The sequence below is a fragment of the Semicossyphus pulcher genome, unplaced genomic scaffold (genome assembly GCF_022749685.1).
Source record: "Semicossyphus pulcher isolate SPU_LCO1_2020_fin unplaced genomic scaffold, fSemPul1.0.p SCAF_7, whole genome shotgun sequence".
Lineage (NCBI taxonomy): Eukaryota > Metazoa > Chordata > Actinopteri > Labriformes > Labridae > Semicossyphus > Semicossyphus pulcher.
Genome location: NW_027211748.1, coordinates 12,259,114 through 12,283,876, shown reverse-complemented (window position 1 = coordinate 12,283,876; position 24,763 = coordinate 12,259,114). Strand labels below are relative to the sequence as shown.

General features: G+C 42.3%; 1 protein-coding gene across 1 annotated transcript in view; it reads left to right on the top strand.

Annotated features, from left to right (window-relative positions):
• Positions 1–2,719: 2,719 nt before the first annotated feature.
• dpp6b (dipeptidyl-peptidase 6b) overlaps positions 2,720–24,763 on the top strand; it is a 66,053-nt gene continuing 44,009 nt past the window's right edge. Inside the window, exon 1 of the mRNA XM_069684322.1 lies at positions 2,720–3,404. Coding sequence (XP_069540423.1) covers positions 3,213–3,404 — 192 coding nt within the window. The 5' untranslated portion in view covers positions 2,720–3,212. The remainder of the gene's footprint in view (positions 3,405–24,763) is intronic.

The window sequence follows — 24,763 nt, the reverse complement described above, 5'->3', positions numbered from 1 at the left end:
AAATGGAAAATGGTGCAAAATGATGTGATTATGGCGGGCTGTAACTAAATCCATTCTGTTACATGCATGTAGGGAGGCTCGGTAATTTCCTTATTCAGCTGTGTGATGTTCAGAGGAAATTAGATATTACAGCGCTCCCGCCAGACGCTGACTGATTGATCCGTCTGCTCTGCCATCCAATTAATTTGTGTGTCGTTTGGTTTTGCGGCCGAAAACAATTCAGCCTTTGGATGCATCATAGTTCATGCAAACACATTAATGCCTGATACAGTAGTGCATTACATTATACATGATATAATGGATCATGTATGTATGAGTGTATTGTGACAGTGAGATGTTCCTCCAGCTGTTCATCCCACTAAGATCTAACACTTGAAACAGGCTTTGTGCACACTTAAAACAGGAAAGAAGGACACATTCAACAGTCTTATTTATTATTTATTTGCCTATTTGTTCAAGTATTTATTTGCCATGCTGGAAAGCAGATTGTTAAATGCTAACCGTATTCGTTTCTTAGATCTCTTTGTTCCTTTTTTCTGCAGAGGTGGGATTTGACCTGCAGTCTCCTTCAGATTCTTCCACTGCCTGCCGAGCGTTTAAACACTAGTATGTGGGATTATTGCATTAAAGCAATGAAGGGAAAATCAAATAACTTCCTTCTGGCCCTTTAAAAAAAAAGAAAAACAAGGCAACATCACTCACTGCATCGTAACAGATGATGTCATTCAGATAAAAAAGCATCTGTTTTGAATCTAATCACAATGTCCCACACCACCTGAAGTAGCTTGTACCGACTCCAACAGCAACATTACTTACCCGCAGAGGTATTAGGTATGCTGCAGCTATCACCATCATTATAGCTGTTATTACATGCCTCTCCAAATGTTTCCCTCCTATAATACAGAGCTCGGCTGCAGTGATGTGTGTGTAAGCAGGGGAGGCAAGGCGCAGCTCCAGTCAGCTGCTGTATCTGCGAGGAGGCGATAGGGAGAGTTAAGCTGAGCCCGGGCTCCTTCGGCACAGTCCTGAGGGGAGCGTTAGCGCAGCCAGCCGCTTCACAATAGCTCCCCAACAAGGTGAGGGAGATTGGAAGACATCTATCAGAGAGGCCGGGACGGGTGTCAAGTGACTCGGACCTATTTCCCCCGAGGATGCGCCGACCCGGGGAAGGCATTTATGAAGTAGAGAAACAAATGATGACAGGGACCCAAGCGAGAGCCAGAATGTGAGAGGAAGCCCGGATGATAAGACCAGCACATAAATCTCTGTACGGCAATTAAAAAGCATCTAAAAGCAACCCAACGAAGCTGTGGCTCCATTGATTTATGAATCATACTTCAAGTCAGAGGAAGAATTGATTCAAAAGTGAAGATGAAAAGGAAGGAAACTTTAATTAGGCAAAGGCAGTAATGTCCCATGTCCTTGTTTTTGAATGAATGTCCAAATCTTTTTAAAATCAATACTCAGTATTCCACATACATTTCCTATTATAGAGGTTACATTCATAATTCAAGCCATGAATCAATGAGCCTGCAGCACTTCTTTCAGAGCGAGAGATGACTCACCAGAAACAGAAATTAATTGAATCTCGCTCTTTGTTCGAAGGTGAATATATTCATTTGGAGTCAGTCAGCCTTGAGTACTCTTTGCAAACAAAATGAGCTTGATTTGACTTAATGGGAGATGCCGCGCGGTGGCATTCGGCGCTGTTTTTGAGCCCGGCTTTAGTGCCGCTTTGAAGTTGTCCCCCTTGTGAAGATGACCTATTTCCCAGACATGCAGCTCGGGCCCGGGTGGAGCTGTCGCTTGAGCTGTCACAGAGGGAGTCGGAGGGGTGTTCGCCTGTAAGCATTCATGACAGGGATGGAGAAGATTCTAACACTTTGACTCGAGAGTCCTTCCCCACCTCCTCCACCATATATAAGCCAGTATTCTGCATTTACCCCCAGAGCCGTGTTGCTTTGACTTCTGCGAGCATTTCAAGCGTGAAATCACTCGCTATGTGGTGTAGATGAGCTGAATAACACTTCCATCCACGTGGATGTGGAGTGGAAGTATATGATAGAGGGAGGGAAAGTGCGTAAATTAAAGGGAGGAAGAGGCACTTTCATGGTTTGAGTTATTGCAATCATATTAAGGAAAGTATTTACAAGAGTTGGGGATGCGGCAGGAAAGAAGTTTACTGCATGAAATTAAGTTTACAGCAAATATAAATTCCTTGCATTTTACTCAGTTTAAGGGCTACAATCTTTTCCATGTGACTGTGCTTTCTGGTTATTTTGGGAAAATGGAAAGAACATGATTCAGGAAGAAGGTTCAGTCAATTTTTAAGGGCTGAAAATCCAAACACTTTGTTGTTTTACACCTGAAGTAAACCTCTTTGTAGGTGTTTGATCAGCCTGCCCTTATCCGGTGCGCCACAGAGAGGCACTCGAGCTCCGTCCTGGGACCACATGTAATCATTTGGGAGAACATTTTACGACCCAGTTCTAAAAATAATAAATGAATGCGGCTATTTAATAAGAGCTTTTTAAATGGAGGCAAAGTCAGGTGGAGTTTGTGCACCACTGGCGCATGTTTGTGCGTAAAACAGCACCGAGAGCAGCGCAGCGACAGTGAGGCTGCTCTCTCAGTGCTGGTCACTTCTCATGCAGAGCGCGTCTGCGGAGAGAACCGCCGAGCTCTCTGCGTCCTTCACACTCTCCATGCGCGAGGGCAGTCGTCCAAACACAGAGCCCAAAGTGTCGGGACATTATCTTGTTTTTTTTTTTGCGCTTTTATTTTGTGGACAATCGCCCGGAGTCTGGTGGGGATCGAGTATCTGATCGGAAAGTGAACGCGTCCTCGTGCTATCTCTGTGTAAGGAGGCAACAGAAGAGAGCAGCCAGCGTGGTGTGAATACAGATGAGAGCAACTATTGACACCTTCAGCCGGGTAGTGTGCTGTGCGCGCGGACAAAGCGAAAAGGACGCCTGTGCGAAGGATCCAGCTTTATATCGGTCTATCACTATCCATAGATTCCTGTTTAGCGGCTGAGTATCTTCTCTTATCTTTTCGGCTCCATCCCGGAGGTGAAATCTGGCCGCCTGCCATCGGTTCTCCTCGAAGCGCACAGAAAACCCAACACATCTGCCCCAAAAACCCGAATCAGGCGAGACCCGCGTGCGTCTCTGACATGCTGTAAGTTCTCTTATCTGGACCGGACCTGTATTATGGCTTCGCTGTATCAGAGATTCACCGGGAAGATCAATACGACCAATTCGTTCCCGCACCCACCTGAGGCCAGCCACCTTCTGGGCGGACAGGTTGCAGACGAGGAAAACGCGGCGAAGACCCCTCAGCAAGGAGGCGATGGAAGACCTTACGTCCAGTACCGCAAGAAATGCGTGAAGGAGGACGAGGATGTAAGACACGAATACTTTATTTCCCTTTATACGCTAGATCCTCTTATTGATTAAATCTCCAGATGTGTAGTGTAGATAATCCCCAAAGAAATAGACACACACACACACACACACACACACACACACACACACACTTACAGTCACAGGCCTGGACATGTAGAAGCTCTCTTACTGGTTTCACTTCTACAGGTCAAGACACTTTTTAAAGGTTGCTTTTCATTATGTCCTATCTGCAGTCGTGTTAGAATGTGTGTTTTAATGAGTTTTGTTGGATTGTTTGAAGTGTTTTTTTAGAGGCACTGCCTGTGCCTCATGTCAAATACGGTCCTTTGCGTTCATCTGTCGCTGTCCGTGGTGCTGAAATGGCAAAGAGCAGCAGTAGGCTTCCTTCATAGGCTGTTGCAAACCATGAGTGTGGTGTGTCACCTTCTATTCTTTGTATGTAAATTTAAAAGCTTTTATTCAGGCTTTCATTGGTCCATATCTTGGCAGCAACTGAACTATAGCCAGAAAATCTAAATTCAGTCAAAGGAGAAGACGTCTGTGGGAGCATTAGGCCTCTTGGATGTGTTGTGACCAAAAACCAACTCGAGCAGCCTTTGACCTGCTTTTGCTAGTATTCGGTTTGTATTGAAAGAGATATTAATGAGAGATAAATGAAACCCTGTCCATTTTAAAGTGTTTCTGGATTCTATCAAGCAAGAAGTAGAAGCTGTGTAGCTTAAGACTCTTAAGCTTTGGTGTCACTTCTCAGCGGTTGTGGCTTTTGCTTGGTTTTGAGTCCATGATGTTTGACCATGTGGAGGTGGGTTTTCCGTTATTATTCAAACATTTGTCCTCAATATACAGGTTGCCTTTTTAACGTTTGTTTTTGCACAGACAGCTAAATGCAGCACAAGTTAAAAGGTCACGAAAATTCTGTCTTCGTCAACCCACGATGTTAACTTTTCTAATCCTTTTAACTTTCTGGCCTTCATCATCATTTATCATGGTGGATCCTTTGGTTGTTTATGGTTTCTTTATGTCGTCTCCAAGAACCTGAGAAGCTAATAAAGTGAAACCACCTTGAACCAACCGCAACAACAACAACAAGTAAATGCAGATGCTCTTGTCTTTGATTTGCCTGCAAACTCTCCATCTCTCTGCCTCCTCAGAGCCCTGAAGAAGTAACGTGTTGATCCACATGATGCGTGTTTGCAGACACTAGTTCAAACCTACAGCAAACAGAAGTGTACTTGACCGGCCTTTTATCTTTAAACAGCTGCCAACACTGCGATGTTCCTCTGAATTATTGATGCCTGTCACATCAGGAGTCGAGTGATAATGTTGGCAACAGGCTGAACGCTGACACTGCTCGGCCTGTCAACAACAACACCCAGACTGGACACAGAGAAAAAAAGCAGTCCCTCACTCTCATCATATTTCATTTATATGCATTTTACGAGTTACTTGATTGCTGGAAGTCGATGTTTTCTTTCGCTATTAAACCCTGGGATTGCATTTTCAGAGTGTGACCAGGAGCTGTTATTGTGCTGCTGGATTTCCAACATATTTATTAGCTTTGCACTGTTAACCTTGAGCTCACCTTTGCTCTCAATGTCCCCCTGAGTCGTGCTGGAGCATGAAATTGCCTTTAGCCTCAGGAGATGTGGCGACCAATTCAAGAAGTGCTATTTCTAACCCCTCCCTCCGCAGTAAAAGTTTGATCGCCCAATTGTTGTTACCATTTATTCTGCACAGAGAAAAGGGCAAAAATTGATTTGGAAATGTCATGAGTTTCAGTCAGTTTTTCAGATATTTACCTGCACTGTTGCTCAGCCTGCTTGTTAAATCTTTCACTTCCACAGGCTGCTTTTTTTTCCTTCCCAAAATAATTAGATTTTTTTTGTAAACAACAGTTTAATTTGTTTGCTGCAGAGTTCTTCTGAGCTGCGGCGCTCGCGGAAATGCACAAACTGCATCTTTGTTTGTAGGAAGTGTGTGTGTGTGTGTGTGTGTGTGTGTGTGTGTGTGTGGGTGTGTGCTCTGGGATTGATTAATTGCTGCTGTGCTGTGTGTGTAAGCATCAGTATTTTTTTGTAGAGTTTAAGTCACCTAAGGAGACATCAGCAGTAGTTCTTTCTCTTCCTTGTCGCACTCTCTGTAAATAGAAACTCACGAGTGCTCTTAATTAAACGTCGTTGCATGCAAAGGTGACGACGCTGACATTTCACCTGCAGAACAGAGCGTGGGGACACTTTAAAGCCTGTATTGACTCTGGCTCATGCAGAGAAATCGAGCAGAGGAAATGTTAACATTCATCTCATGATGTGATAATGAAAGGTGACACATTTCTCTATAGGGTCAAGGAGGGCAAATGTATATCGAGTAATTATTCATGTGTCATTATTCATTACTACAACTGTGGACTCAGCTGTCCCTCAAGAGGTCAAACTTTTTCTACACAATTATGCAACAAATTAAATCAGTTAAGAACAGATTAAAGAACACATCTGTGCATGTAAAGGTAACAAATACAGGGGCGCTGGTTTAGCTCAGTTGGTAGGGCAGGCGCACTGATCGCAGTGATCGCAGGCTTGACTCCCGGTCTGCTGATTATTTGGTGCATGTCACTCCCCGGTCTCTGCTCCCCACATTTTCTGTCTCTCTTCAGCTGTCCTATAAATAAAAAACAAGTCAAACTGATATTATTTATACTCCGTGCATATCCATTATGCAGGGTCGCGGGGGGCTGGAGCCTATCCCTTCCATCATTGGGCGAGAGGCGGGGTACACCCTGGACTGATCACCAGTCAATCACAGGGCTGACACATAGAGACAGACAACCGTTTACGCTCACATTCACACCTTCGGGCAATTCAGAGTCACTGATTTACGTAGAGAGCATGTCTTAAGACTGTGGGAGGAAGCCGGAACACACGGAGGGAACCCACGCATGCACGGGGAGAACATGCAAACTCCTCACAGAGAGGCCCACTTCGTCCAAACAAGGGTTCAAACCAGGAACTCTCTAGACAGAGTTAACCACCCAAACCAGCCCAAACTAAAAAATGAAAAAATATAAACAAAATGCAACAAAAATGTGGCAGCACATGTACTGCATTTTTGTTGTAAATTATGTGTTGTAAAAAAGTCCTTAAAATCACAGTTTTACACAAAGTAAAGCCTGTCAAAGAATCAGCATCCATTCGACTCTTCCATTTATAGACAACAATCCTCAAAAAGTCGCCTAAAATAGTTTGACTGCTTGTTTTTCCGTCAGACTTCCTTCATGTCAAAGTGAAGCTCCTATTTTTGGCTTTTTGGGGATGTTGATCTGAACAGCCTCTGCTGAAGTTTTTTTTTCAAATCATTACCTGTCAGTTTCCTTAATGAGTTTAACATTTTACTGATTATAATTACGGCCTATTACAGGCTCCTGCCTCGGGCTGCATATCTCATCTTTAAGACCTGCACACGGATTTTAGCTCCTCACGAGTATCATGACTGAAATTTGGCTTCATAATATATGTATTTTTATACTGTTAGAAACAGTAGAAATCGATAATGTGAATGTAAACTGAAAGCACTCATTAGTAAAAAGCTCATTTCCTACAGGGCTTCCTTAATCTGACACTGACATGCTGATCTGTAAAGCATTAGTAGCTTTCTCACCTCCTAGGCTGCAGATTTGTGACTTAAAGAACACCTTATATGTGTTTTAATACAACTTTTAATCGTCTTTCCTGGCTTGAAATTGACTTGAGATTAGCTGGTGGCAAAGACACGGCTTTGGAACATCAAGGTTAGTCCGGCGACATCTCCAGGGATGAACACAAAGAGCCATAAGCTCCCTGATTTCTCTCTAGCGATTACCGGAGTGTTTTAATAGATAACCTTAATATTTCAGGGTTTATTCTTAGCTGGGTAATGCAGGCGTTCATCCTGTAAAGCCTCGGCATACCCTGCGTGGCTGTCACCTTTAAATTTGCTTAACTTAAGGTGAATTCCCTGTCCGCATAATTCTGTTATCTTGTTTTGGATCATGTGAAACAACAGCTGAAAAAGAGTGAATCATAAATCACCACACACACCCTGCCTGTCCTCATTTGCTCTCAGCTGTGCCTTCTTCTCAGAGAAACTCCAGATCTGAGCAAGACAGTTTGGCTCGGTTCCCAAGTCTTAGTTTAGCTCTGTGCTTCCTTTGAGGTCCGGAGCTCAGATAAATGAGCCAGACGGAGAGCAGCCAGATAAAAGAAAGAGAGCAGCGAGATGCGATAAGCTGTCCTCATTATCTCTGCGGCCGGGTTCGCTGTGAGCTTCAGGTGATGACTGCTTACTGCTACTGGCTTTGTTGGCTGCTGCATTCATGGAGGATGATGACATGACCTGATGTGACCCTCCATTACATCACTGGTGAGCACAAAAAGCCAGATGTGCTTTTATACAACGTGTTTAGGGAGAATTTTAGGCAGAGTAACAGTTGGGAGAAGAGAATGATGCAACAAGGGTCCCTGGCCGGATTCGAACAAGGGGTCAGGATCAGCACACGCAAGCACACACACACACACGCACACACACACAAACATACAGAGTTACGAAGTGACAACTGCCAGTTTTTACTTGATCATGGAAAATGTTTGCATGACGTTTTTCTGTATGTGTTACCTCGTTAAAAAAAAACACATGGTCTGACTTTTTTTGACACTTTGGGACAGAAAAACAAGATCTGATCACAGCACTGACACATCATCTCCCCTTATTCCTCTATCCACCTATCCATCTGCATCTGTCCGTCTGTCGCTCTGTCAGTTAAACTTGTTAGCAGTATCTTACTTAAGCAACATTTGCATTAATGTGGAGTCACGTTTTCTGTCCCCCACCTCCCTCTGAAAGGAATGGCCCAGGGAGAGAGACGCTGGAGTGAAATACTACCGTTTTGCTGCAGGCGATGGTTCAGAGCGGTACAGAATCCGAAAATATACCGGTGTGTCATCTAAAAAATCTTCGGGTCTGCAGTCTACATTTAAATCTGACGATTTTGAACGAGACATGAGATTGGAGGCGGGCGTCCTAGACTGAGGAAGTGTAGTTTAGTAAGCTCCCTGGCCTCCGCCAGATGACGCTTTTTACGTAGCCTGGCGGAGGTTTTCCAGCGCCCATTGGAGAAGCGGATAGTGTTCTCCAAAGGCACAGAGAGAAATTGCTTTTTTTTTCTTACCATAATGACATTAGCTCCCCATAACAGCATGATAGGACTGAGGTTGAAAATTGGCGAGCTGGCCCTTTAAGCTCAGTTTTGCAGCCAGTTCTTTAGCTGCTAAATGTTTGATGCAAAGCAGGTGTGTGAGAGAGAACAGAAACAGTGAAGTTGAAGGCCCATAAGCCAAAACTGGGGAAATTGCTGAATTTATGAAAAAGTAGTTCCCTGTGGGTTCATCATCATGGCTTCTTTCACAAAGCTGGATTTATTTGATTCATTGTCAATATGAAAATATTGATTATAGGAGCTTTAATCTTTATTCTAAATCTAATCTCAAAACTCGAAAAGAAGGGTTGCAATGATTTTTTGAGGAAGACTTTATACTCAAGGTATCAAATTAAAGCCCAAATATTTAAAGGTATGTAATCTTGCATTAAAAAAAAAGAAGGAGATCATTCAGATAATAATGTAAAATGTAAAGTGACAGAAGATAAGGTAAGAAGAAACAGTCAAACCATTATGTAGTAAAGGACACACAAGCTATGCTGTCACTCAGGCTCCTCCCCTCAGGACGACACAACATCCTCAGCAGGACCTCTCGCTCTGTGTTGCCATGGTTGCAAAGGTGGAGAGGGTGCGGCTGTGTGCTCTGGGAACACACACACACACACACACACACACACACACACATACTGTACTGCTGCTCACTGGTGGCTCTGACTGCCATCTGGAGATGACGCAGCTCTCCCAGTGCTCACCGAGCGTCCTGTTCTTGAGTCATGCCACATACTTAGCCCACCATAACAGCCTTGATGTGTTTTTTTTTTTTAACCCCCTTCTTTCTAAAAATTCCCCTTCGGCTCCTCAGGAGTATCACTCTCTTGTTGCAGTAGCTGCTGACAGACTTATTCGCTATCGACCTGTTTCTTTTTTCTGCTCCTCTGTTCCCAAAGGGCATCTCAACAGGTCGTCCATCCCCCCCCCCCGAGCACCTCAACGCTCTGCTGACACGCCATCGATCATCCCTCACCACGCTGCCCCCCCACCCCCCACCTCCTCCGCGGACTTGTCAACAGCGCGTCAGCAGGCCGCTGTCCCTCCTCCTCCTTTTGATGATTTACTGTATTATTACACAAGCTGACAGTAGGCATTAGTCAGTGTTTAGATACAAAGACGCATTATTGCTCCCTGATGAGATGAGGATTCTGCAGGACTGTTGATGGCAGATGTAATAAACACGTCATCGGCTCTCATTTAGCCTCCAGGCGGGAACTTTGATTAAAGTTTTATTCCTATCACATTTAACTTTTCACTGATATTTTCAGTTTAACACTAGCTCTAATCTGTGTGTCCAAAATGTAACGGATTAAATATGCATGCGGAAAAAAGTCACTCCTTTTGTCAGCTTTCAATTATTTTTTTTGATCATCTTCTTCTTCTTGATGGCTTTCACATCACGTCCCCGCTCTGCTTCTCACAGGAGATTATCAGCTCACTCCTCAGATGTAACTTCACTGTGGATCCTAAAGATTTGTGACTGAGCGCTAAATATAACTGTCTTTTAACCCAGCTCGCTCCCATTTCTGCTTCTCCCTGTGTTCTCGTTTTTTTTTATGTGTAACTTCAGGCTATCTTTTCAGAGTTTTTCTCTTTTGAGGATTAGCTTTATCAGATGCACGCTTGAAACTCAGCATATCTGCTGTTTTGGAAGGAGGAAAAGGGCAAGTATTGCAGATAAAGCACTACTTTACTCCTTTGTCTGCCATTTCTGAAATAACAGCCGTTTTATTCAGCAGAATATGTTGTTTCCTTGATGTTTAAGATCTGGTGCACATGCAGCTTCTCCCTGCACTGAGTCTGCTTTACCACTAGAGACTGTTGTGTTCCAGTCAATGCACTTATGCCACACTGTACTGTACACATCTACATACAGAACAATAGGTGAGCCCAGGCTTTGGATCTGGTGAACACAGACTCGGATACTTCTCACCACTTTGCCGTCAGCATCAATAAATCCAGAAATCCTGCTCGTGCCAAAAGACAAACAAACAAAAGTCACATCGCCGTGGTTTCCTAAAGCTTCTGTAACTCAAAACCAGCCAGCTGCTGCAGATAAAAGGGCCTCATCCACATCCAAGAGGAGGACCATAATGTCAAACCTCATTAGGATTGGAAAGGTTATACAGCCACCTTGAAAAATCAGCCACATTTCTGATCTGTAGAAGGAGAGAAAGACCTTTCCCTGGCAGGGAAAGTCAAAGAATCATTGCTGGCATCGCTTAGTTGCAACATTTATTTAAAAGAAGGAAAAGTTCAAATTATCATACATTTTGCAGAGGGTGTTTAGTTCTCTTTACTCTAAATCCAAGACTCCCATCTTCTGTTACTGTCCAGCAGTGCTTTATGTTAACAAATGTTTGATTTTCTCTCAAAAGAAGAACCTAACCAGATCATTAATAATGAAGACAGAACTTTAAAGCGAGTGAAGGATATTTCTCCTATAACGTTTCTGTCAGCCCGAATTAGAGCAGCAGAGCGGAGCTGCCGTTTCTCCCGAGTCCTCTCACAGAGTCTGTTTCTGTGCTGAGACCAGGCAGCAGTAATCTGTTGTGTCACACGGGCAGTTTCTCTTATCGACCACGTTATGATACAGCGGCGACACACTCCTGGGAGACATGCACACGGACACACTGGTACATGCTAACACACAAAATGGTAATGAGCGGCAGCGCTGCAAGGTCGTATGACAGTGCAGTATGTCCTGGAGGATAAGGAGAAGCAACAAGTAACTGTAGCTTTTGTACATTTAGTAACGGCGTCACTGCAGAGGAAAAAGATACTTGAATATCTTATCTAAGTTTTAAGATCTCCGTCCTGATGCTGAGCTTAAATATTAAATCATCCTTTAGGCTGAGAATGAGATGGTTAGCTCATTACTTTCTGTCTTTACCGCAACACTATTATCCCCAGTGGCTTGGAAGGAAGGATAGTGATGCTAAAAAATGTTCAGTATAAGAAGCCAACACTATATTGATAGGAATAGTTCAACATTATAAGAATAATTCCCAAGCTTGCAGAGACTTTGATAAGATTGGTAAGACTGGCATGTCTTTCCATAGAAGAAAAGCTAAAGATACAAGCAGGTTAGCTTAGCTTGGAGCAAAGACTGGAACCAGGAAGAAACAGTTAGTCTGCCTATTTCCACAGGGAACAAAATCCATCTACCACCATCTCTAAATCTATTTATTTAAAAATCTGCTGAATCTCAATGCTAAGCTAACTACCAAGCTATCACCCGCCTATAACCATAAAGACATGAGAGTGGTCTGGAGCTTCTCATCTTACTCTAGGCATAATTAAAAATATATGTGTATTTCATAAAATGTCAACGTGTTCTTTTAAATGTGCGTTTGCAATTCTGGAGAAAATTTTTTTTTCTTTGTGTAGGCTACATTGTTGATATGATCGTACACAATAAGACACATTGCAAATGTTACTAACATTAGCTATGTTTTGAGTTAGCAAACTGAGACTAAAGTTGCTCCTAGAACGCTAATATACAGAGCACGAAATGGCTTCCAAGTGTTAACATGCCAACTACAGACAGCCAAACGCACAACTAGCTTGCATCAAAACAGCACAGTATCTTGTCAATCTAGAAAGTCAATTTTATAGGCTAGAAATAACATTGACATTGTAGAGGCTAATGTAGGCCTACTAATGTTAGCTAATTGTGGGTTAGCATACTGTCGCTACAGTTGCTGCCAAGCTACAACTCTCCTGCTACCAAAGCTAGCATCAAAATAACACCATGTCCGTCTAGAAAATCAATATTATCTGAACAAAAGGCTACAACTAACATTGACATTATAAAGGCTAATGTACTAACATTAGCTAGATTGTGGGTTAGCATGTTTATTACAGTTACTGCTGCCAAGCTAACATGCAGAGAGTATGAGATGCTCTATATAGCCAAACTCTCAACTCTTCTGCTACTATAGCTAGCATCAAAACAACACAATGTTTTGCCAGTCTAGTAAATCATTATTTTCTAAACAAAAGGCAAGAACTAACATTGACATTGTAAAGGCTACTTTACAACGTTAGCTATGTACTAACGTTAACTGGGTTGTGGGTTAGCATACTGTGGCTACAGTTGCTGCTGCCTAGCTGACATACAGAGATGGCCAAACTCACAACTCTCCTGCTACCATAGCTAGCATCAAAACAACATATTGGCAATCTAGAAAGTCAAAAATATCAGGACACCAGGCTAGAGCGAACACTGGCATTGTAATAAGCTAATGTAGTAATGTTAGTTACTGTAGGTTGTGAGTTAGCATGATTTTGCTACAGTTGCTGCTGCCAAGCTAACATACAGAGAGTATGAGACGGCTTCCTAGAGCCAGCACACCAGCTCAAGACAGCCAAAACTCCCAACTCTCTTGCTCTCATAGCATCAAAGAAACCTAACTTGAGCTACCAGAGAATAGGCTTGATAAGAATGTCCTTGTGATACTATTGTGTTGCTTAGTTTGAGACACTTTATTTCTCATTTTCAGAGCCACAGCTGTGTAAGAAAGAGAGGAGACTTTTCTAAATTTGAGCAAAAGTGTGCTGTATCACATTCCCGACCTTCACCCGCTCTCTGAATGTGTGAAGTGATCTATCTTTTGGATACTTTCTTAGCTAAAATATAAATGACTGTGTCTGGTAAATTTGTATGCTAGTGGTGATACTGTATGGTGTTATCTCACATTGATTGTAGACTTCTTACATGTCAGAGACTTTGACCTGTCACAGCAGGAAAGCACAGGTGTAACTAATATGATGGCTGTGTTCCATTAAGGTGTGTCGGTAGTCTTTGAAATGTCACTACACCAGGGCCCTGCAACTGAAAAAGTAAAAAAAAGAAGCGGCCCTTATGAATGTAGTTCAGATTGACAAGTGGAAATGTCTGCCGTGACAGAAGTCTGTTTGTATTGGTTTACTCACAGAATGATGCCTCGACTAAGCAAGCCTTCTTCTCCTGCCTCCGGGCTCTGGTTTAGACTTCTGATGAATAACACATGAGATAGGTTTTCAAGTTGAATCCCTACCACACCTTTTGGTTCATTCTAGTCTTGCGAGGAGCAACAGGAGAGAAAAGTTTTGTCCCTCCAGCCATGAAGGTGGGTTTGTAGCTTGTTACTTGTGTTAGAAAGCTCAGCATGAAGGTGGCCCGTTGGACCCGGCACGGAGAAACAAGTTGTTTGCTGCATCTTTGCTCTGAATTGGAAGTGTGTTGTGTGTGAGTGTGCATACCTGTATCTGTAAACTTCCTGTGTGCAGGTACATGTAGGTCATTATCTCTGTGGAGGGTTTTTTCCTGCCAGGCACTTTCTCTATTGTGGAGTTTTTCCTACATCATCATCTCCAGTCAATATTTCGCTCGTGTTCCTTTTAAGCCAGGAGTCAGGAGTCTGAATGAGACCCAGAGCTCCGGGGACGAGGAGAGAAGATTGCTTTTCCCTGAGCTGGGAGCGGAGCGCTGACTTCTGAGATGGTGTGCAGTGTGGTGGCGCTCACATGGAGCAGAACAGAGATGGGGGAGATAATGATTGTTTGGTGTAGCGGAGGTGGAGAGAACGGGGAGCGCTATTGAGTGATTCTCTATTCTAGAGCTGGCAGCCTGTCAAATCGTACCCCAGCTAAGACAGGAAAGCCGAGCCGCGATGATTGATGTTCCTCCGCTCACCAGATTGGCTGTTGCATCATGGGAATAAGGAGACTTTATTGCTGAATGTGTTTAGGAAGACATCTTTGTGCTCTGACATTATCTGTTGAGACAAACATACACACCTTATCAGCTTCCCAGAGAAAGCTGTGACTGTCTGTCTTTCTGTCTGACTGTCAGCTTGGTATCTCACAACTTGATATCATGAACTTCTGTTGTCAGGTAGACCACGATGTGAGAATCGGTTGATTTGATTTTGGCATCCTTAAATTCTCTTTTACCTTTTTGTATGTTTGGATTACTTTTCCAAACTTTTACAGGTATATTTTTGATTAAAGTAATTTTGTCAAAATTAGAGTACCGTAAAATCCGAAATATAGGACACTGTTTTTGGGGGGTCCAAGAGGGGGCAAAAAGGTTTTCAATATCTATTTATTAATAGAAATTTCAACACTATTTCAATTTGTATGTTGTCATTTGAAACACATTCAAAACACACACAGATTATAGCCTACAATCTGTTTTCTCCATGTCAAGCGTGGTAGTTGAGCTCAGCCTACGCTACCGTTCATTGTTGTGAGGATGGCGACTGCACTGGCGATCATGATGGCTCATGTCCGTGACCAAGCTTTAGCTTGATTATAGCGCCACTGCCATACCTTTTTCTGCTTTTTATACTAGTATATTGGTCGCACCAGTATATAGGACGCGGCCCTCTTTTTAGATGAAGAAAAAAAAGATTAAAAGTGCGTCTTAATCGATTATTTGGCCACTTTAGGGCAGCACAATAAGCTGCTAACACAACACTAAAGTATTATGCTCACTTCATACAGTGAGTAAAATTGTTTTGTTTGCAAAAAGTCACTTATTTACTCATCAAGAAGACATGGAACAACATGCATTTCTGTCGTACTGGTGTAACAACAAATACCTCTTTTTTTAGCTCTATTTTTGGTCTCCTCCACCCCTGAGAGACACTTCGGGTTCCTATGTAACGCTTCAGTGTGTTCACCAGCTATAGTTAAGTGTGTTTTTGTGGATCCATGTGGTGTTGTTTGATAGGTGTGCATTAGTTTTTCGCTGTGACTTGAAACACTTCTAATGATAGTGGGGTGAATACGTAAAGTCGAGGGCTGTGAAACCAAAACAATGAGCTGAATGAAGCTAAAACGCTCCGTAAAGCTGCAGGGAACAGCAGAGTAAAAAATGACTATTATCTGTTGGTTTATGACGAGTGATGTAGGTATATTATCTGCATCAATATGAAATTATATATTAGGGATACTTCAAGTTGTTCAAAAAAACAAGCTTTTTTATTAACCTACACTGTTTTTAATCATTCATGAGAAGAAGAGTCCAGCAGACGTCACAGGTGACATTTAGCATTCCTGTAGAGCCTTGAGGGCACAGATACTATGTTCACTTAGTGACACCTTACAGGTATTAGCAGCACTGGGTCACAGTCTTTGTCTATTCAACCTCTCCGCCTTTTATCAGTCTAGAGAGGTTGCATTGTGAAGCAGATTGCTCCTGGGAGAAAAGTACAGAGGAGGCAGGATAAACAACCCTGGGTAAAAAGCACCATAAAGTGGCCCAGCTCTGCGTGTGGTGTGTAATGCTGATCTCTGCTGAATGGCAAGATGCAGCTAATGGCCCAGGTAAGTGGTTCAGTGCTGATTGTTGTGAAGGGAGCGAGGGCTTTGGCTTCATCTTCTCCCTCCTCATCGCTCTCTTCTGGAGTTGTGTTTCAGAGATTAGCACGGCCGTCAGCGACTGTCGGACACCCTGTTCTGTCCGATTCTCCCTCAGGGCTTTGACGTGACCTCCTCCGGTGTGGTGGCGGAGGTGTCCGGTTCTTGTTGGCATCCTGGGCTCTCATCTGTGACGTGGTCTTTTATTGAGGGAGCAGGGCAGTGTTTCAGGCGCACACACACCCACGTGGGCACTCACGCCAACTTAATGTGTGGAACTTAGTGATGAGATGCTGACTATGGGATTATTCCCACTGAGAGCTCCTGTGTCTCCTTTATGACCAGGTCGTTATTCACTGTCTCTCTCTGCGTCCACATCACTCCTCGCTTGAATGCTGACGCTCCGTATGCACGATGAAAACTCGCAAGTTGTCCCGGGTGGAGAGGCTGTGGAGGGTGAGTGTGTTAAATCTTATTAGGGACATATTTTACTCATATTTGCAATTCTTAAATGTTTGCCATGTGACACATTTTACCATCTTTCTTCTCTCCCATTATGCTTTTAATGGGTCTCTTATTGAGCACTTGAAGGACACTTTCAATAGACTTTACAAGCTGTTTTTATGCTTGAGTAAGTGTCAAAACTGTTTATTTATTTATTTCTCTTTCAAACTGTCAGATGATTTAATGAGCACTTCAGATGACAGCCAATGTAACTTATTTTGTCGGAGTTTGCTGCAAAAAAAGTGTTTGCGCGTCTAAAAACTTGTCAGGTTGTAAATGTGAAAAACAATCCTGTCTTTAGGGACATGTCGAAAGGCAATTTGGTGTTTGAAACATACATTAAAAAGTACATAAAACAAGTTTATAGAAAGTATTTTGGAGTGGAACAGATTTTTGGTTGATTCTTCTTCTTTTTTACTGCGTCTGCATCTCATACCTCTGTTTAAATGGAATTTTAAATGTTTTTTACCCAATTGTCTGACTCATTTTCTGCAGCGTGTGTAAAACCCAAAACCAGACACACAGGATCCAGCATGTAAATACCTTAATGCACTTTCCTCACAGGCTTTTATTGTGGTTAAGCAAAGGCTGCTCTGTAATGCACAGAGTGCTTCTCCAGTCCTATCCTGCATTATCAGCTTTTTTAACACAATACATATTTAATACAGACTCCACGAGACAAAGTTAGATGACAACAGCACAATGCTTAGTTTGGAGCAAAATACTTTTTGGTTGATATTTGTGCCATGTTATTGCTTAGTTCAAGATATTCTGACTCTAGTTTCAGGTGACACTATTGAAACTCAAGTGAAAAAAATGTACAGAAATGGCATAATGTTTTTTTGTGTGTGAGTGAGTGAATTCCTGGTTGCTCTGTTGTTTAAAAACTGACCATGCATTAATGTTCCTAATTACACAGCTGTGTTAAATACTTCATTCTGATTGGTTGATTACGACATTCCGAGGTCTGTTATTTCTCGATGGCACACCGTTGCTATGAAGAACAGTCGCTAGGGATGCGGTTTTAATCACGGAATCTGGCCGACTAACTGTAATAATATTAATCCACCTTAAGGAGTCCAGTAAATTTGATGTTGGTCTGAATACAGAGGGGAAAAAAGAAAAGAGACAAAAACAGTGGAGAGAAAGCAATAAAGGTTAAAAGATGCAAAAACTGAAGGCTACGACAGAGAGATCTGCAAAACTGAAGACGGCACATGCCGTAAACATTAAATGGAACACTGTACAGGATACGGCGGTGTTTAAAGACGGTGAATGGAAAAGAAAATGTCACCAGACTCTGACAGTGACGAGACAGAAAACCTTCCATTCATCGTGTCTTACTTAACCATCAGTGGAAATGTTTCCATTTAATGCGAGTAAAAACTGCTCGGTTAGCTAATTTTAATAAGGCTACAGAGTTAACCGTTGCTATGGACGCAGCTCTCGCTGTGAGTGTTACCGACTATTTTAAAACGGAAAAAACAGAAAGATAATAACATTTAAATTAATAAAATAATTTCCAAATCAATATTGTGTCAAATAATTGATTTTGTAAGTAAAAAGCCGTGTAATAAGTGTAATAATGTATAGTGAGCAGGTTGTTATCGCAAAGGAACTCCTTCAGGGTGAACAGGACCCCAATGCATTTATTGATTCCAGGAAGTAACCCACATCTCTCTCTCTTCTTATTAATTGTCAAGACACGTACCTTCTTCTCTCTTACAAAGTTGAAAAAGTGCTCCACAGAAATATTTAAAGACACAGTGACATGAAATATACATTTTCCGACCTGTGACCCAGAGTTAATATCTTAAATTTTTCGCCTGAAACGCGTGCAGAACATTTTAATGACTCACCTTAAACTCTGGGGGCAGTTATAAGAATGTGTCCCATGAAATGTGCAGCTGACTGTTAGCTAGTGTGGGTAGCTTTATCATAGTAAGACGTGTCTGTTTGACGTGTCATCTGGCAAAAAACTGCTTACATCTCAAAATGTTGAGGTCAAATCGATTGAAATGAAGTGAGTGATTTCTGTCTGAACCCATCTTATTCATGCAACGTTTAATGCAATCCAATCAAATTTCCAGGACTGGATTTAAATTCCACATGCAAATAAACCTCAGCAACAAATTCTGTTTAACTCGGAAGAACATCACATGTCACTGTGACTTTAAGAAAAGCAAGATTTAAAACAGCTGACATTTTGCTCTGATTTGTCTATTCCGGTGCATTTGGTATATACCTGTATATTTGATTAAATTTGTAGTAATATATAGGGCTGGGTTTAAAAAAACATTTTTTACGATTCAAATCGATTCTCATTTGAATGACCCATTATCGATTAATAAATCCCATGATCGATCTTTAAAAATATGTATAAAAACGTGTCACGTTTCTGAGCTCTCCTGAATGCAGCACGACTCAGCCAAAAACACACAGCAGTGAGGGAGACATGCCCGGACTTGTTTACTGCACCTACTATGGAGACATCAGTGATCACTGATGGACTCTTTTTATCGTGTGTGCGTCCATGAATATGTAAGTTCATTTTGCACTGATGTTTATATTTCTCTCTGTAATGGTCGGCTTTGGCCGCAAATGTGTTTTCGGCATGTTATACAGTATAACAGCCTTTGCCCATAACTTTTAGTCTCGTGTGGTTTTGTTCTCAAATCTCGCGCAGGTTGAAGCCCAGTTCGAGCCAGATGTACGGACTAAAAATCCGAAACTGGAAAAAAAAGTTCATAAGCTGTCTAATTCATAACATTGTTAATATTGTGTTGACTGCTGTGTGTTTGTCATGTGAAATACAAAAGTAACTTCTTTATGGTTAATTCTTATCGTAAACAGTAAAAATTTTGATAATGCACCAGGTTAAAGGTGCATTGATATTGTAACTGAAATACCCCTAAACAAATCGATATCTAATCGGATTGGAAATCGAATCAAATCGAATCGAGAAATCCTTATCAATACCCAGCCCTAGTAATATATACCCTGGTGTTGTCAGACCCCATGGAGGGTAAAATGTCTCACTCGATGCTCTCAGCGTCACACAGGGAGCGGGCGGTAACAACGAGACACTGCTGGCTTTGATAGGCTCCAGCTTAGCAGCTGATACTGATCTAACGGTGCATTCGGGTTGTTTGTCCTTGTGTGTGCACTGATGCCTAAAATATTCATTCATTTTCCCATCATATGAGTTTGACACAAGACTTTTAAAACTGCATCCAATTCCCCCGAGAGGCTGAGCTCTGGCAGAGAGCTGACGGTGAACAAGCTGTCACAATATTTCCATATTTTCTCAAGGATACAAATACTGCTACTATCACTGATATTGCTAATAATAACATATGATGATGTTTATATATTTATATGCTTTCAGTTTTTAGCTCTGTTAGTGGTGTTGCTCCAGGGATGGCACCGTCTGCCAGGCAGTGGATCTGCATATTTGTTCCTGACTGAAATATCTCAACACTTATTGGAAGGGTTGTCATGAAATCTGGTATAAGTAAGGGATGATGTATAGCGAGCCGGTTATTGTAGCGAAATGAAGCCCTGACGGGGTGATGCCATACACCGAAGCGGAGTCTGACACGCTGTCCTTCAGCGCCTGAGGTTAGAACTCCATCCATAGCAACGGTCTGGTATACATAGCAACGGTCTGCTATGCACAAATGACAGACCGCAGAATGCTGTAATTGACCAACCAGAATCGAGTATTCAACAAGGCCGTGTAATAATATAGATTGAAAAATGTCACCGTTGCCCAGGTTATACATCCTATCACTTTGTGAATCACTAAAATTCCATTAAAGACAACTAGAGAAAATAATTAGTCATGAACTAGATTGGCTATTTTTTGTTAGCTGTCGAGGGTCCTTGGAGATAAAGAGGAGCGAGATGAGGGATGCTTTACAAACCCGCAGTGAAAGGAAAACGATGAAGCACTTTTCATTCAGGAGCTTCTAATTTGCTTTAATCACTCCCCTCTGTGTCTCCACCTCTCCGTTCTTCAGTCGAATACAACAGCACGGATATATTAATTATCCTGTCCTTGAATGTGATTCATTATCGTTTCCTCTCGGCCCCCTGAATCACATTTGTTACACCTGTGACTTTTGTTTAGAGGGTGATTTGTACCTCCCTGATCTGAATAAACAACATGCATTAATGCTGAATCCTTGTTTATCGCCCTTGTGGCTGCGCTTTATCCTCCGCGCATTTCCATAACAACTTGCCAAAATGCAGTGTTAACTCTAAACTTTGTTCTCCTCTCTCTTTATGAGCCTCTGGTAAGCTATTGATGAGCACACATAAAGTTCATGAGGCCCATAATTCTGTTTTATGAGATCTAGATCAGCAGATGGGTTAATGCTCTGTTAATGCACGCTGACTCACCCTGCTCGTCTCTCTTTGTGTAAATGCCAGATGCCCATGTGCTGCACTTAATGAGCAACTTTACTGTTTGCCTGTTAACATTACTTTTCTCGCTGTTGTGTTTATTTGTCATATCCGCTCAGTAATTCAACATTACCTTTTGCTTTATCTCTCTTTGACCGCTGTTTCAGAACAGGTGCCTTTGGCTGTTTTTGTAAATCTTCAAGAGACACCTGGATGGATTAAACTTATGTGACATGTTCTTTTAGAGTTGCTGTAACTTTCCACTCTTTAGATCAGGATGATGTGCACATTAGACTTATCCTGAGACATTACATTTGTGCCAGTTACCTGAAAAAAACTGATTATAATCAAAAAGGAGTAACAATAGCTCACTCAGGCCACCTGATTAAAACACGTTAAAACAAATGGATGCTTGGTTTCACTGTGTAGACTGATGTATGTGCAGAGTGTTTTCACATCCATCTGCTGAGGAGAGACATTTTTTCTTGTGCTCTCACTTTAACATATGTATGCGCAAGCATTAATTTGCGGCATTACAGCTGGTATTGAAGCTAATTGTGTTTTAACTTGCAAGATGAGTGCAAGGAAAGATGTGTGCATGAAGCAGGGAAGAGGGGAGGAGAGGTTGATGTATCAAGAGTGTTTTCTATATGTGTCTTAAAACGTGTCTTAAGGGGATCCTTAATAATAATTTAAATTTATTGCAAGGCAGGATGTGTGGAAATAAGAAAAACACAGTGCAGGAAATAACTCTTTCATCTTTTCGAGAGGCGGGGTACACCCTGGTCTGATCACCTGTCAATCACAGGGCTGACACACAGAGACAGACCAGCTCACATTCACACCTACGGGCAATTTTAGAGTCACCTATGAACCTAACGAGCATGTTTTTGGACTGTGGGAGGAAGCATGCACAGGGAGAACATGCATACTCCACTCAGAAGGGAACTGGGAATCGAACCAGGAACCTTCTAGCTATGAGGCAACAGCGCCAGCCACTGCACCCTCATAGAGTCATGTCATCAATTTTTTTATACAGTCTATATGCCATAGATTGGCATAGATGGATGACATGGCAGCTCCTTAAAGAAGAGGCCAAAACATCTCTAGTGCCCCCTGCTGATTGGTGGCAGTATAGGTTTTAAAGCCCGCCTCCTCCATGTTAAAAGATTAAACTATAAAATCTAAATACACATGAAATAAAATTTTGGCTTAAACAAGAGGAGATGGAGACATGCCATCCATCTTTACATTTCCTCTCCCCTCACCTGGTTTCCTGCCATCTCTCCTCCATGCATCCCGAGTGGGAGGGACTAAGAAACAAGGAAAAGACGCAAGTGAGGGACGCATTGATGCAATTTAAGAGACCTGGGATGTACCCTCTCTCTCTCTGTAGTTAGCTGCTTCCCCTGGGGGTAGTAGCACACCTGCTGGTAATTTATGTAATTAGTGGCCTCCTGCTGAGCGCGCACCTGTGGAGGACTCTCCTCAGAGGTTTATATAAGTTGAGGGCTAGCAGCAGCGTCGTAGCTTTGCCTTTAGTTACAGTGTATGCAGTTTTATTTCTGTCGACCTACATTTCCTTATTGAGTACTTTTCTGCCTCTTAGTAGTTTTCAGCAACTTCTGTTTAGCTGTCAGTAAAGAATCTCCTCTTTCCTTCTCCTGAGTCTGCATTGGGGTCCTTTTATCCACCCTGTGTCAGCATTATCCTGGAAATAGTGTGTTCTGCAATGCTGCAGTGTCTGGTTTTCTGTCATGTTTGAAGGCCAGAGAGTTAATGTAGAGTAAATCTAAGGACGTTCTGGTTCCAGCAGCCTCAAGATGAGGTTATATGTTCAGGGAAAATCAAGGACAACTTAAAGTAAATGTAGGGCTGAGTGTTTTGGATTGCTGAGATCTACTATGGAGGCCAAACTGGGACCACAGTCTGAGCTTCCTCTGTTGACAGCCTCAGTACTGTTGCACTGTTTCCCTCACAGTGTCTTTCTCCTCTGGTGCAGTTTCCCCATGGTGGAGTTCCATTCTTGTCCCTGAGGCTGTCACTTTTGTCAACAATAATCTGTATGGATCTTTTTATTTCTGCTGGACTTTGAAGGCATACAGTTGGGCGCTGCTTTGTGGCGTGTTGTGCAGCAGAGATAACTTTCAGCCCGAGACTCGGAAGATAGTGAGCGCAGGAAGGGAAGTGCTGGTGGGATCTTGAGGGTCCACAGGAGGGAATATTTTGGGTTACCACATAGGAAATAGATTCTTTTGGAGGTCATTTGAAGAGGACTTATGCAAGCTGAATAATGAGACAATAAAAATAAACTAGTTTCATCCTCTCTGGTGTTATTTTCCTACAAATATTCAAAGCTGGTTTTACAGTCAAGGATAATCTCAAAGGGTCTCTTTAAAACACAAATAAAATACTGATTAAAACAGTGAATTTATCAGCCCCAAAAGCCAAATTTACTTAAGAAAGTCAACCAAAATGAAGTGATATTTTCAAAAACCTCCATTTTCTGTCTGTATAGAAATGACCCACTTCTATACAAGATTTAAAACTTGTCTTTTTTTAATCTTCAGAAGCAGGTTGGTGGTGGGAGGATGTCATTGCCTCATTCCCGTCAAACTGGATTAAGTGTAACTGTCAGTGGCCAATTGGAGAAACAGAACACGAACATACAAAGACATACAAATGATAAAATATAAACCCACTGACTTCCATTTACGTCAGGAATAAAACACATTCCTTTTAAATAGGAAGCAGCAGACTATATCGTATGAAAATAAAACTCAAGACAAGTATTGATTTGATGCTTGTGAACTTTACATTTTGAATCCACAGTTTGAAGTATAAAAACCCTACAGGCTTGGTGTCGTAGAGTTTTGTGAACCAGCTGCTTCTGTTATGAGTTGAGCAGCGGGGCGGCCTCTCCAGAAAAACAGTTCAGTATTGATGGAGGTCAAACAGTGAGGTTCATAGGCAAGGGAATCATACAACGCTAGTGTGATTCTTTATAGAGCGTCTGTGTGTGTGTGTGCATGTGTGTGTGTCTAACTGGTTCCAGACAAACAATGGTAGATTAATTGTGTCCCCCTGAAAGCCCTCTCTTGGTAGAACACCAATAATGAGTCTGATTAAAGACGTGTAGACTTTTTAATCGCCCCTCTGTTAAATCCAGACACAGAAAAAAATCGCCTGCAGCCTGAAAACCTCTCTGCTTTTCATCACTAAGCGACACGTGTAGGCATTTTTTCTCGGGGCCTAATCTCTGACCTTTAAGTACAGTAATGATCTCTGATGAACGGTGCAGCTCGGCCCACATGCCGGCTCTATATATCTTTAACCTATGACTTACAGTGGAGAGTGGAGACGCAAACAGCAGTATTTACAGTCAGAGAGGCAGGTGTGCTGCCAGTTGGCGAGCTTACGGAGTCACCGGGGGGCCGGAGGGCGACGAGGACGTGACTGATGATTGAGCTGGCCGGGCTGACAGCTGGCAGCATGGCTGAATGGAAACAGCTTGTTCCTAAATCAGCCGTCGCCATTGATTGATAGGATTTTATTGGCATTGTGCATGAGAAGAATGTAAAATTGCAGTCATGCTGTTTAATTCTGATTTATTTTCTTTGCACGTCTTATTCATTAGTTCACATTTTCATCATCGTTTCAGTGGTTTAAACGGCGTCTTAAAGCAGGGCCGTAGCCGAGACATTCAGAACACTGAGGTCCAAGCCACCTGACAATTCCCCCCCTCTTAGCATATTTTGACCTGACGCTAGAAATACAGTCTCTACAATGATCTTATTATTTGTGTCGTCATGTTTTATTCATTTACAAGTCTTACGATTTCAATCCGTGCTGATTTCAC